Here is a 15,214-nt window from a genome sequence, read left to right as displayed (position 1 = left end):
AATTTCAAGAAAATACTTTGAAAAGAATCAAATTTAACAGCCAAATATTGCCAAATCTATCAAAGTTAATTAAACGTGAAATAAACCCATATTGACCCACGAATTTTGGCGTATTTTGTTGGCCCAAGTAAGCAAGTTAAAGCCCAAAAGAACATAAACTCATGTATACATACTTGGTATATTACAACCCTTGCATTACAAAAATGATACCAGGCTAGCTAAATGCCTGAATTACATAGTCTTACTATGATTCCAGGCTTCTAGGCACAACTACAAGATATTTTTTATATACATACGACTACATCGTTGACAGAAATAAACTCACTTTAATACATGTGGTATTACTAGTTACTACTAGTCTACTACAAACTACGTACAACGTATAATGTGCACTGGTGTTTACTTAAGTAGGCTAAATGTGCCATCAACTTGTCGAGGACTAAAAGTGAGGCGCTTGATTAAAAGAACGGGGTGGGGGTGGATTGCGATTGAGGAGGTGCAAAGGGCAATACAGCGGGTGTTGGTGGTGACATGATTGGAGTGGTGTAACATGGTAGACGGCACAATATTGGTGTGAATGGAACCTGCTGAGCATGAGACATTGGTTGGATTTGAACACCACTACCAAAACAGTCTTGTCCAAGTATAGGATTAAGTGTTGGATATCCATTTTGATCGGTTACTTGAGGCCCCCAAAGCCATGGTCCGGATCCAATTCCATGTAACATCCTAGGCCATGGCAGCGTCATCATTTGGGTTCCATATGGAGTTTGAAACTGGCCTTGTTCACTTCTTGATCTTGAAAGTGCCTGCATTTTGTAAGTCCAGGTGTTATAAACTCATACTTGCTTGTAATATAGTTAAATGCAATAATAATGTACTATCTTATAAGTTATAGCTTTACATACGAGATAATTGACTAAATTAATTTGTTGACAATCACATACATAAGCTCAATGCGTTATAAACTCATACTTTTAAAAATAAATATATATAGAGTACAATAACGTACAACATCTTATAACTTTACATACAGGGTAATTGGCTAAATTAGTTGACATTCACATATATTTATAATGTAACATATTGTATACATTTATTGTTGTTTAATAAATTATAGTTAACTGTGGTCAAAACCAATATAGTATGCAACAAAAGAGATGCAATAATGCCGCAAATAAGGTAGAACCGTAGAAGTGAGTAATATATAACACAGTATAGTACAGTACAATACAAATTAGAGAATAAAACAGTACTAAGACGTAAGTATTTATTTACATCAATGTGGAACTTCAAGGTTTTTATGTGCTCAATGGCACACTCGAGGATGGTCACATGATTCCCCTACAACATTACGCCACAAAAACTCATAAATATATGCATAACAATAATACGAGAAGCAAATATCTATGTCATAAAATAAATTCACGATGATATGTATACGACTATGAGAACCTTGATTACCTTGCCGCAATGGGGAATTAACTGTTGCATGGCTTTTATGTTTGCATTGATGCGCTCCCTTCTCCGTCTATTCCCGCTACTTCGTTTCTGTGCACGTTTCTATGTACATACAATTGGCATGAACAATTATGAGGATTCATCAATGATATTGAGATAACAAAACAAGACCACAATTGACGTAAACAATTGGCATGAACAATTATGAGGATTGCAATATTACTATATACATTCGTATGGTGACTATATATAGTCATCGTTTTATTGATCTCGTTCTAACATTGCATGTCACGTGATTACTTACATGCACTTAGGTTTTTCTTGACAACCTTATATCAACACCCTAACTAAGCGTGAATCGAATCCAAATGATCTGAGATTTTACGTCTGTATTATAATCTTGGATCCATAGTTACGTCTGTATTCTAAGAACACTGCACACAATAACATCAATGTATCATACTATCATCAGCATGTTGCCATGTATGAATAAGCAAGCGAAGATTGCAATAAACTCACTTTTAATGAAACTTGCAGATGATGAGGACCATCCCTTTGCTCAGGTTCCGCCAGAATAGGCTGCTTTCCTCTAGAATCCTCTATTGCTTGATCATCCACATTTTTTATTTCTGCTCCCTGCTGATTACTATGTGTTAAATACGGGTTTGGGCCGCTTCCGCAATAATATGGGAGATGTTTTATCAGTAAATATACATGACACTTAAAAATGCACCCAGTTGCCGATACACTCCATGTATATTTTTTCGGTCATTTGAATTTCTTGCTCGCTTCTAAATCTAATATATATTGATTTAAATGAGTGAAATAGGCATACAATGAGCAAAGTATTCCCTTGTGCTCTTAATAGAGGTTTTGAATAGGATCGTTTTTAGTACATTTATGGAACAATGTGATCACTAACTAGTAAGCTGGTTAAAAATAAAATCATTGATAACAAATTTATATACTCATTTTTATATGTTATATTTGGGTGTTTCTATCATATTTTCTATATATATATTTAATCTTTTAGAGCTATTTTTCTTTATATTTCAATATTGCTCTCCGCGTGCTTTCTTTATTTGTTTTGTAGGATTTATGCCTAGAAGAGCGCATTTGCAAGCTAAGTTGAGTTAGGAGCATCTAGAAGATTATGAGTTTGACATCATATGATCACATTCCAAGCTTGAAGTTGCATTTGCATGAGCATAGTGTGGAAATTGCTTAGCCTTGGCCTGGTCGTGGCTTGTTGCATTAAGCCTTGGGTTGGTCGTGGCTCCTCCGTTTCTGCTCAAGAAAAATACACCAATGGAGTAGACACCACGGGTAGGCCGTGGCTCGACTTCAATGGCCACGGGCAGGTTGTGGCTAGCTTCAATGCGGCGTTTTGGATAAGTTTTTGCCGACTTTGAAGACTCCTAATTCCAATTTACTTCCTTAATGCTAATGCTTATATATAGCTTATCTTTAAGGGTTAATAAAGGGGGTTCTGCCGCAAGCAACCATCCACTTGATTAGAAATTTTAGAGTTTGTTATCCTTATTTAATCTTTTAATTATGTTTGAGTAGTATTTTATTTTAGGGTTAGGTTGAACCCTAGCCATGATTGATACTTGATTTATTCTTTTAAATTCTCAATTAGTTGTTTATATAGTTCATGCTTAATTGATTGTGCTTATGCCAATACTAGATTAGGGATTGTTATTGTTATTATTCCATTGTTTTGACTGCAACGGAAGTTGGGTTTTGATGGATTTGAATAGATTAATTAAGGGTATGAAATTCTCCACGGAAGTAGGTAGAATGGATTGTTAGAAAGTTAGATTGCCGGAATTAATGTCTTTAATTTGCATGATTCCACGGAAGTAGGTTTGATTGTTAATTAAGGAAGTCATTGACAACTCGGGAGAGATCTTTGGTATTTTATAGGGTGTGCCTTTCCTTGTGAACATATAATTGATTGATTGGGGTAAGAATTTGTCTTGTATTGATTATGCTAGTGGTGATACTTAATTCTAGATGTTTTTATTATTTGATTTTCTTTTGTTAGTAATAGTATAATAATTCCAACCCAATATTTATTTGACTCAACTATTATTATTCATAGCAACACAATATTGATAATACCTTCTCTGTAGGATCGACCCTGACTTACCCTACTACATATTAGGAGGATTAGTTAGTCTTTTATTATTATTTTTGTGGGTGTGCGACCGCCAATTAATCATATTACGCATGAAAACTTAAGAAAATTCGGACAAAACTTGAAACTAGATATATTTGGCATCCTGGCGGCAATCTGTAGGATTTGTTTGTGACGTTAACAACATCAATTCTTGTAAAGAGTGTATTGTTAAAAAAAAATGATACAGTACATCATATACTTTTATAATATATATTAAGAACTTTTTTTAACAAAACTTAAGTTGAGGAAGTTATTTGGACGTACAATGAGGTAATAAGTCTAGAAAACAGCTAACACTTTGTGCAATATTTGATTTATAAAAGATATACCTATGAAGTATTTTTGTCCTTTAAGACTACTACTTGTATGAAGATGAAAGTACTTTCTTAACATCGATCGACGTCTGATATTATCGTGCAGCATTGAAATAATAGCATTCTAGAAAAACTTATTTAATCAACATTTAATTATCTATAAAGGACTACATATATATATATATATATTATTAGTATTAGACATTTAATTTCTCTTTATAAGTAATATTAGTACTCTACGATCCTAGCTAAGCATGCAGACTAACCTCATGAGGAAGTGTATGGATGGGTGTGGGACCACACCCTTCTTGAAACAAATCATATTCTTTTTTATATGGAGCCTCCAAGAGAAAATACTCGGGTTCGGGTGTTGCTAATACAGGTTCGGGTTGTGGCAGGGGAACTTCAGAAAGATATTGGTCAATATCATCAAGTAATAATGACTGATGATGATCATGAGGATGACCCCCTAAGTTTTCAAGGGACATCATAGTAATACTATTGTCTTTGAAAGTTTCGAAGGAATAAGGTGTCATACTTAGTACTGCTGGTTTGATCTTTCATTTTGTCGAAGAGTTATACAACTCCTTATATATACAATCCAATGGCTCATATTCCTAGTTCATGCACTAGCCTAAGTTTTAATTTTATATAGTATATATTGATTATACGTAATGTATTGTGTTACATATATTGCCACTTTCTACCGCCTTTAATTTGGATTTTATTATGCATCATATTTGAGGAATTGCCAGAATTTGCCACTTGTATTCTCGGTAATGCAACATGACTATGATAAAATTGATAAAAATTGTTCAGAAAATGATGATGATTTTTTTTTTTTTTTTGGTAAGATTGTTTGCGAGGTGATAACAGAATCTATGATTCCAATTTCCAAATTCAATTGCAGTGGTATACATTGTGGAATCCTATGAAATAACCTCTCACGGACGCTCCCACACACGTGAAAAAAAATTTTTGATTCGGGCTCTATTCTGTTCACCTAATTACTTTTGAAAGTGCCAAGTTTTTTGCTAGGATTTTCCCTCTAAGTTTTTCCTAGTTTTTTGCTAGGGTTTTTCCAGTTTTTTTTTGGGGTTTTCCTTCAATCTTCTCCCGTTCTCCCTTTTTCCTCCTTCATCTTTCTCTCCTTGATCTCCATTGTGATTATTGGTAGGGGCTATCACTGGTTCCTTGATCAGTGGTAAGCCCCAAAATCTCTTTTTAATCGCTTATAATAATAGATCCCATCCTTACGATGGTCTTGATCAGTGTGAGATGATTTCTCTTTTGTCATCGGAAGTTCTAATTTTTTTATGGTGGTTCGTGCGGCGTTGAATCAGTTGTCAGATCAACGACTACAATTAATTGAATCAGGTTTTGTTCAATTCAAAAACTATCAAAAATCGCAAGGCCCCCTTGAAGAAGAAGGTTGCAGAGGACAGCGATTCAAAAGACGAGGGTATTCATCAATGTCAAATCTCACTCGCAATTGTAGTTCTACATAATTAGAATTGTTACCTGATTAAATTTTCATTGTATTTATCGTTTCTGATCTCTTTTGTAGATGTCGTATGACTTCTTATTAATGAATTGATCTTCTCTTCAATAAAAGAAAAAAAAAATTACTTTTGAAAAAAATTATTAAATAAAATTAGATTAAGGTAAATAAATTCTCATGACCAAGTAATAAAAATTCAAGAAAAAAAAAATGCAAAATTGGGTCAATAAGGTAGTACTCTACGGTCATAATGCACAAAAATATAAAATAGTACTGTATGTTAAAAGATTCACTACGGTCTTAATATAATATAGTACAGTACTACGAGTATTAAATTTAAAACTATATTATAGTACTGTATGTTAAAAGATTCACCTGAATCAAAAATGCATTGGTTTACATAATATAACATTAATCCACTAAAAACCACGGAGTAATGTGGAAACTTTATTAGTATAATTTAACATCCTAAACTAACTCGAACTAAGAAATAATTTGATGAATAATGCACAAACCGACTCGGAGCTTGGTCTAACAAATGTACACCACCTTTTTATACAAGAAAATGAGGATAAGATTTTCTCAAGTTTCAACTATTGCATTGTAGAAGACACTTCAAGTGCATGAAGTGATAGAAATATATCTTATTTGATATTTATTAACCCGATATATAGTACTTCAAAATCGTCCCATGCATCCAATACGGAGTATTACTTATGGAGTAACATGGAATATTATATATACTGATCAATCAACTTTAGCTGGAAGAAGAGAATGAATATTTTTTTATAATGTGAATCGAAATACATGTGAAATCATGCTAACTATCAATTAGTCTGTCTCTGGTGAATGTCAACTAGCTAGTTTAATTGGTTAAAGTAACAAAAGTATCAAATTAAATTCAGTCTAAATCATTGTCCTTGAGTTTCGCTCGACAGAGTCTACACTATAAAAATAAATTAGTTTGTGCTTAGCTTTTCTAGCTCATCACTAGAGCCAACTAGGAAATGAACTACGTTTGGCAAAATCCTTGATTGCAAACAATAATCTTACAATCTTACTAATGAAAGCATATTTTTTTCAGGTCTATTAACATATGACAAGCAATTCAATCAAACAAATACATATAAATATTTAATATCCACGATAATACTACTGTAATATTACAAAAAAACACATACGAATTAGTAAACCTTACATGAAATACTATTTTTAAAATTAACTACTTGCACACTCATGCATGCATATAAAACGAAAGCAAAAATGTTGATCATGATGTGCAACAAATTGCACCCCCATGCTATTGTTGTGGACTGTGGTATAAGACTATAAGTATAACATTACGTCCGTAGGTGGGTATGTTCGTTGTATCAAAATTTACGGCACGAATTTGTATACTTGTACATAGCAGGCGACATCATAACTGGCATAAATGTTGGACCATATTGAATCTGATGGAGCCGCCTCTTTTCATTCCATTCCAATATCATCTGTGTCAAATTATGGGAAAATCCGATTAAAATGATACTTAGCTAGCTAGCCTTAGCTTACTTGAACAACCTCGTCACCTCGTGACAGTTATAAGTAAGAGTAGCCTAGAAAATTATACAATATCGTTGTCCAAAAAAAAAAAAAAAAATATTCAATAGGCAAATGAGAATTTTGAGGAGCAAAGGGAGTAATTAAGTTTATATGCTATCAATTCATAATAATATAAAGATACTTTTGTCCACATTCAAAATTATAAATTTATAATTGATATTTATGAGTGCCATCAAAACTATGTATATTCTTGAAGACAAAGTTGCATTGTCATAAGTCCTCCTGACTACAGTAATAAATAACATTATTAATTATTGGTATGGAGTATAATTATAGATTTATATAAAATATAATTTTATTTTATTTTAACAAAGATTTTTATAAAATATTGATAATCATTATCTCCGTTTATTATTATCCGGCAAACAAGTTATTACGAGTAATACTTACAAAATGAAATGAATTAAAGCGATAGGATAAAAGGGGAAAAGAAAGACTATTTCAGAGAATGCAAAAGGATAACATCGTTACAAGCTACCAGGCCACGGAGTAAAAATACCTCATTTTGGAGCTTTAAGGATTTGATATACTCAGCTGCATCATCAAGGATGGATGCGTGGTCTTTCTGCAACATTGTATGTAGCAATTAGCAACATTATTTTTTTAACCTTGACTTTCATAATTAAATAGGCAAAAAATAATAATGCAAGATCTTGTTACATATATAGTACTTATATATCAAAATAATAACTTTTTGAGGATAAATTTATCCAAATATGTATAAAAAGTTGATATTATGATTAGTGTGATTTTACACATCGAGACGAGTTAAACATGACAACACATGAGTAAATTCTTTCATATTGTATCACAACGTGAGAGATTAGATTCTATTAAATTGAAAACTATAAAGATAATGAATTAGAAACGAGGGGAATAATTATTTTAATTGCATTAAAATACGAAGTATTAGATACTCATACAATTCAAAGTTGATTTATTTATTTGTGGGTGTCAACTAACTTAATTAGTTAAAGTTTTGGGATGACACGAGATTTGAAATCATATATGTCTCGTCTACATCATTTATCCTAATGTTCTGTCCCCTCATTTACACCTAAAAAGAAAATCTCATATAATAATTGGTTTCCCTTGTATATTTTTTATTAATAAAAAAATCATTAAAATTAATCTTAAAAATCAAAATTTGCAACCTCTTTTGAGATGCTTATGAAGTACATTACAATACAAACAATATACATTCACAGGAGCGAAGGGCCAAATGTACGTAGGTAACTTTAAAAATAGGATAATGTAGTGTAACCGGTTGATCAAGATTCAAGAGGCTTTTATTTACAATAACAACATCGAATTTATAAGACTTGTACCTTATGAGAATGAGGAATTAGATTCTGCAGATCTTGTAATATGTCACCAATTCGCCTCTGTCTTTTTATACGATTCTGGGAATTATAAACAAAAGATAAACAACAGTTATATTATCAATGACTTGATGCGAATATCACTTACCCTTCACGTCAAAATAAATACTACCTCCGTCCCTGAAAGTTCGACTCACTTATTATTTATGTGGTCAAAATAAAATAACTTTGACCACATTTTATGATTTATACAATCAAAATAAATTAACAAGTTTGGTCTTATTAGATTTCCCTACTGATATTCAGATATCAACTTTTTAAAAAAAAAAATCTTATACATAGCCGAAGTTATTAATGGTCCAAGATGTTCATTAGAGACCGTGCAAATGCAAAGTGAGTCGAACTTTCAGAAACGGAGGGAGTATATAAAGACTTCAAATAAAATAAATATATAAAGATATATAATCACACCCTAGAAGCCCCAAAAATATAAGATGATCTTATAACTTTAAATGTTTATAATTTCAAAATCATTAATTTTCTTTTTTTTTTTTTGAAGAAAAATCATTAATTTTCTTAAAAGTACCTCATTTATGCCAATTAAATTAAATAAAGAGAGATGCATGATAAAAAAAAATAAAAAAAAAATAAAAACCACATATTTACATGCACTCAAAACAAGTTCTTATTATTTCTTTTCAAAGAAAAACAAGTTCTTATTATTTCTTTAAAAAAAAAAATCTTATTATATTATATATTGAACTATATAAATGTAATAATTCATAACTAAGCAACAACGAACTTAACAACATATATTCACATATAAGTTCAAGTTAGCAGGTCTACTTGTTTGTATCCTTTTTATATTTAGTGTCACATTAATTATTTAAGGACGGTCTTTCTGTTATAGTTTTATTATTTTATTTTTTGAGGAAAGTCTAGGGCTAGGACATTGGCTAACACGTAATAATTTTTACCTATGCAATTGGAATTTTTTTTTTTTTTTTTTGTTAAGAAATTATATATTAAGGAAAAAAAAATAAATTAATTTTGCGTTGTTGATCTCTCACCTTAGATACCTTCCTTGTAGCACCATGATCTCCGTTAGTTGAACATGATCGTTTGTGCTTCGTAAGCTCTTTTCCTTTAGAATTGTCACCATCAGCACTTTCTAATATTGTACCCTACACCAAAAAGTATCAACCCGAAATTAAAAATATTAAAGAAATAAATTAAGTAACAAAATATTAAATTTATCAACTATATGATTACTTACATTTGACTTTTTATAATATAATGCATGTTGAACATAAATCAATTGATCTATATAGTTTAATAGAAATTACATATAATAGTATGCTTTATATAAATAGTATTGCACTATTGCATAAGATCAAATTTTAAACTATAACTTCTTACTAAATCCCTTTTTTTTTTTACTTTTTTTTTTTTTTTTTTTTTTTTTTTGTGATAGGACACTAAATCTATTTCATCATGCTTAATGGAGTATATAAGAAAACGGTTACCTCATTTTGCAAATATATCCCATGCATAGGACGATGATCGTTATGAGATGGTAACGACATATCAATTTCAGGTTTTGAGTGACCTTGGAAAAGATTATCATCAAATAATTGATGATCTTCATCATTAATTATACGTTTTTGCTTTAAATCAGAAAAAAGTTGAAGTTTATCATCAATGTTTTCAACATCTAAGTTTGGTAAAGCAATTTTCAAATTAGTGGAAGGAGTATTGATAGTTTTAGTAGAATATGATGAGGTACTACTAGAAGCCCTAATGCATGTCACTTTTTGCTTACTATTCATGTTTATTTTGTGTTGGTAAAAACAGAATCCCAACTACGTAGTACTTCATATATATATACACCTTACAGGTTAAGATAATCCAAAATATACGTCACCTAATTCTAATAGCCAATGTCATCAAATTTAAACTATTAATATAAATTTTTTCAAAGTTGAATAAGTAAATGTTATAAGAAATAAAATATTGAGTGGTACTTGTAGGTACAAAAAATAGTTGGACAGAAGCTCAAGTTGTTGGCTAATAGAGAAATAGGAAAACCCAAAACACCAAGCAAAGCGAAAAGTTGTACGATTAGATATTATGTAGGTACAACAAATAGTTGGACAGAAGCTCAAGTTGTTGGCTAATAGAGAAATAGGAAAACCCAACACACCAAGCAAAGCGAAAAGTTGTACGATTAGATATCATGAAAATGATGATCAAGTAGATCGAACGTATGTTGCCCATTCGGGTAAAAGAAGGCTAACGAGTACTTCGTGTTTCAGGGTTTTCTGTGTCTCTCGAGAGAGTTACAACATTAAGATTGGATTTCGGGCATCTGTACCTGCAAAACAATGGAACTCCGTTTGGGTGGAGTTCTGCCTCCGATGATCAAATAAGACGTGTTCGGAAGATGTAAAAAGTGCGGAAAGAAAAGTGGGATCCTCTCGGATTCCGAGATCAGGTATATTCCTAGTGGCGAGAATTAATTATCTGCAATCATTGACTGTTCTGGTTTGTTGTGAATAATAAATGTATGTGTGTACGTGTATATCTGTGTTCCCTAGGGGGGAACTTCTCTCTATTTATAGAGTATTGGAATTCGTGCCACCATCCTAGGTTATGGAAACCTAGGAATGTCGGGTTGCGCCATTGTACGGCCTTTTCTCGGAAATTGGGCCTTGGGGCCGTCTTTTTCTCAATGATTGAAGATGTTACGTGTCAGCTGAGGATTGATTCATTTTAAATCTCTTATTGATGACACGTGTCACCATTTTATTAGGCCACGTAGCCTTGGATATTTTTACCCAAAACACTCCGTAATGAGCAAGTAGAACTTGACTAGAAGAACTTGTGCGTCGGTCCTTCAAAAGCCATACAAACTCGTTTTGTATAAATTCGATAATAACACATATGGAGTTGGAGTACATTGTACATACTCCGTATATGATACGAGTAATACGGGTTTTTTTTTTCTTCGTAAAAGAAATAGGCTAAATGGATGACTAGTTCTTCGATCAATAAACTAGTGTGGAATTCTTTAAGCTTATGTTCAAAAAAATAAAAAAAAAATAAAAAAAAAATGAGTGGAGGTAATAGCTGGAGTGGTTTAATATTATCTAATTGTCTTTTCTCTCATAGTTTATTAGTGACCTATAGTTTTCTATCTAACTCGACTTTACCTATATTTACGAGAGATCGAGCCCCACTATGTCACTTTGATAACTTAAATTCGCTTATCAAGTTGCTAAATTATAAATAAATAAATAAAAATGTTCAATCAGCATGACATCTTCGTATTTTTATTAACAATTGTGAGCTAATATTTAATAAAAAATTATTGATTCATTTACCATTTTACAGTGATAAACTTGTATTTTTACTGTGATAAAAGTATCAAATACTCATATGACATTGATTAGATTGGAGGAGCTCATAGTTTCTATCAAATGGCTAATGGCATCGCCTAACACAATATGTAAAAAATGATATTTGTTTTTCGAATTCTTGTTATGTTTGGCAACATTGTTAATTTTTAAGATGACTAGATGAGAATGGAATGATAAAGATTGCGATTTAGAGTACTTTTTGATTTTTTAACTAACTTTGAATCTATTTGTTGAAATCATCTAAAATAATGGTTTTTTTTTTTTTTTGAAAATCATAAAATAATAGTATTTAAACGTGATATATATAATATCAACTCAACCAAATTACCAAAATCTTAAACTTTATCACGCCCTTCAATTCATACAAGTATCCTTTAAATTTATATTATCAGCTTAAGTTTTTAGTTGACTTTTAATACCTATTAAGGAATCAGATCAACTAAAAACTTAAGCTGATAATTAAAGCTTAGATTAGTTTGTACGGAATATATTCTATTAGAACAATCGAATGTTTCTAAACTTATTTGAACATATTTGAACATATTTTGTTCAAATTAGATTTTAAAACCAATTACATCATATGTTATGTATTATTTCCTTTGTTTTAAGTAAATTAAATTAAATTAATTGTACCATAATGACTTTTTCACTCGCTAAATTATACCTTTGATAAATTTAATTATGTATAAATATAAATTATAAAAATTGATTGTACAAACTAATCCAATAATTTGTACTACTTGATCTAACTATTGTTTATTATACATTATTATAAATATGATCAAACTTGTATCAACCAATCAATCAATCAAAGCCTTAATTTCATAAGTGGGGCAAACTAATACTTGTATATGATCATTATTTAGAAGTCAAACTCTTACCATTCTTTTAAAGTGAATTTGATGATTTAGTGTCTGTTCTGTTCACCTTATTTTCACTTATTTCAGGTCTAATAAGTTCAGATAAGTTTAATTCAGGAAAAATAAGTTCTAATAAGAGTTACCCAATTTCTCTTGTCACAAAAAAAAAAAAAAAAAAAGTTACCCAATTTCAAATTACAACTAAAATAAGTTTTGATAAGTTTAATTAAGTTCAGATGCCTGAAAATCAGGTTACACTCTTAACGTCTCGTAAAGAGTTGCAATTTCAATTTTATCTTTAGAGTTTTGATAAGGTTAAGAGTTGCAATATTTATCAAGTAGCAACTATTTAACTTTAATTCAACCAAAAAAAAAAAAAAAAAAAAAGGTACGTTAATGTTAAACAAAATTTAAAAGAATAGAACTAGGATTTTTTTTTTTTTTTTAAGAAAAACTAGGAGTATATTTTATATGAAACAAATAAGGCAACCATGCCTTAAAAAAAAAAAAAAAAAAAAAAAAAAAAAAAAAAAAAAAAAAAAAAAAAAAAAAAACAGACGGCAACATTCATGCAGTTCGCACATGGGCTTGGGCCAGTTATACAAAGACAAAGACGATCAAGGCGACGCTCGTGGGCCTTATCTATTCTTTCTGGATTATTACACTCGACAGTCGTAGCATAGAGCCACGTGGCCCAGAGCCAGAGTCAGCTATCTGTAAACTTTGGCAAGTTTGAGCTTTTATTTACATGTGGCAAATTAGTAAGGTCTAAGCTGACAGAGTATAAAACCAATTTCTGAGTCATATCCGTCAAATCTTTTGAATGAGTTGGATTTTTGATAAGTTTGGGCTTTTACACATGGCAAATTTATTAAAATACAATGTGATATAGTATAAAAACTATTTTCGAGTGTCAAATATCAATTCTTTTGATTGAGTAGGTCTTTTAATAAGTTTGGGCTTTTGCACATAGCAAATTTAGTAAGCTATGAGGTGATATGATATAAAACCTATTTATGAGCAATAAGTCTTAGCTGTACTTGCACCATGCCCTATAAAAAGAACATTTAAATAAAAATATATATATGAACATGTCAAAAAGATGAAAATTCAATAGTAAAAATTAAACACGTAAAACATTTTTTACTAAAAAGTGAACATGTTAAATAAAATGATCATTTAGTATAGTATTAAAAATGAACATGATTATCGTATAATCATAAAATTATTAGACCACGACCTTAAAAATGAACATTTAGTAAAAAAAGAAATATTATGAACACATAAAAAAAATGAACATTTAGTAATAAAAAATGAACACGTATAAAAAATAAACATTTAGTAATAAAAAGTGAACACGTAAAAAAAATATATGAACATATAAGTATATTAAAAATGAACATTTATCACATAGAATAGCTGGATCATACCTAATATAATGACCATTTCATGAAAATATATGAACACATTAAATTAAATGAACATTTAGTATAAAAAAATAAGCATGTAAAATAATGAACACATTAAAAAAATATGATCATTTATTAAGTATATTGAGAATGAACATGATTTTCATATATTTATATAGGTTCAAATTCATTATATATAATTAAAAATGAAAAATATAGATAAAATAAATTGTTAAAATGTGTTCATTTTTTATGTACTAAATGTTCAATTTTAAAGTATTGCGTGTTGAGTTTTTTTTACAGAAATTATACACAAGTTCAATTGTAATTATTTTTACTCTAAAAATTTGAATATCCACTTTAATTCTAATATTGGTTCATTATAAAGATAATAACTATCGATGATAGATTAGGAATCACAAATGCAAAATTGATAGAAATCAAAATTTTAACATTCGCATATTTATGAAAAAAAAAATTAAAAAAAATTTAAAAAAAACTCAAAATTACCTCAAGATTCACAATCGCGACAAAAATGATGACTGTAATACCCCTAATTTTTGGACATACTTACTTAATTATTTAGTAATTTCTTCAAATTTGGAGCCAAAATAAATTTTAAATTTTGGCGCCAAAATCTTTCGAACAAATTAAATATTTTCATATTTCTAAATTAAATTATGATCTTGGTCGGTCCATATTTTATTAATTAATAATGTACGTCGTTTTGTACTTAACTATATTATTTTCCTGATTTTATCTTAATAATACTTAACAACCTTAGCCTAATTATCTTATGATTTACAACTAATTTATATTTTGATATTATCTAAAATATTTTATAGTTGTATTTTTAATGATAAACTGATTTAATTATCAAACTAATTATTTTCTTAATGATTTTCGTATATTATTATTAAAAAAAAAAAAAGGAAGATATCCCACGTACAATATTGAGGCTTAGAATTGGATGGTATTATTTTATTTTTTTCTTAAGCCTTAAGTAGCTAAATTCTAGATAATCTTAATTTCAATCCCTACTTCAACCAAATCAACACTTATCCTATTTCTCTCCTCATCTTTTCATTTAATTTCCCACATAAATTAACCTAGGCTAAATTGCATTCAAATTCACTTAACT

The 15,214-nt window shown here is 30.0% G+C and overlaps 1 protein-coding gene across 1 annotated transcript; it reads right to left on the bottom strand.

The window, feature by feature from the left end:
• Positions 1 to 6,608: 6,608 nt before the first annotated feature.
• On the bottom strand, positions 6,609 to 10,220 carry LOC110717813. The gene is made up of 5 exons (XM_021896593.1): positions 9,912 to 10,220; positions 9,456 to 9,569; positions 8,392 to 8,466; positions 7,563 to 7,628; positions 6,609 to 6,951 (listed from the first exon to the last, which is right to left on the bottom strand). Exons 1-5 carry the CDS (start codon positions 10,212 to 10,214, stop codon positions 6,832 to 6,834), a joined length of 678 nt encoding a protein of 225 aa, XP_021752285.1. The 5' UTR covers positions 10,215 to 10,220; the 3' UTR covers positions 6,609 to 6,831.
• Between the last annotated feature and the right edge of the window lie 4,994 nt (positions 10,221 to 15,214).

Source organism: Chenopodium quinoa, unplaced genomic scaffold (assembly GCF_001683475.1).
Source record: "Chenopodium quinoa cultivar QQ74 unplaced genomic scaffold, ASM168347v1, whole genome shotgun sequence".
Classification (NCBI taxonomy): domain Eukaryota; kingdom Viridiplantae; phylum Streptophyta; class Magnoliopsida; order Caryophyllales; family Amaranthaceae; genus Chenopodium; species Chenopodium quinoa.
The sequence above is the reverse complement of the archived record's forward strand: the minus strand, read 5'-3'. Positions and strand labels throughout refer to the sequence as shown.

Excerpts from the sequence above, each read along its gene's own strand:
- LOC110717813 (XM_021896593.1), bottom strand. The coding sequence starts at position 10,214 with ATGAATAGTAAGCAAAAAGTGACATGCATTAGGGCTTCTAGTAGTACC. Across the intron at positions 9,570-9,911 it reads GGATATATTTGCAAAATGAG|GGTACAATATTAGAAAGTGC; the intron begins GTAACCGTTTTC and ends TTTTTGGTGTAG. Across the intron at positions 7,629-8,391 it reads TAATTCCTCATTCTCATAAG|AAAGACCACGCATCCATCCT; the intron begins GTACAAGTCTTA and ends ACAATGTTGCAG.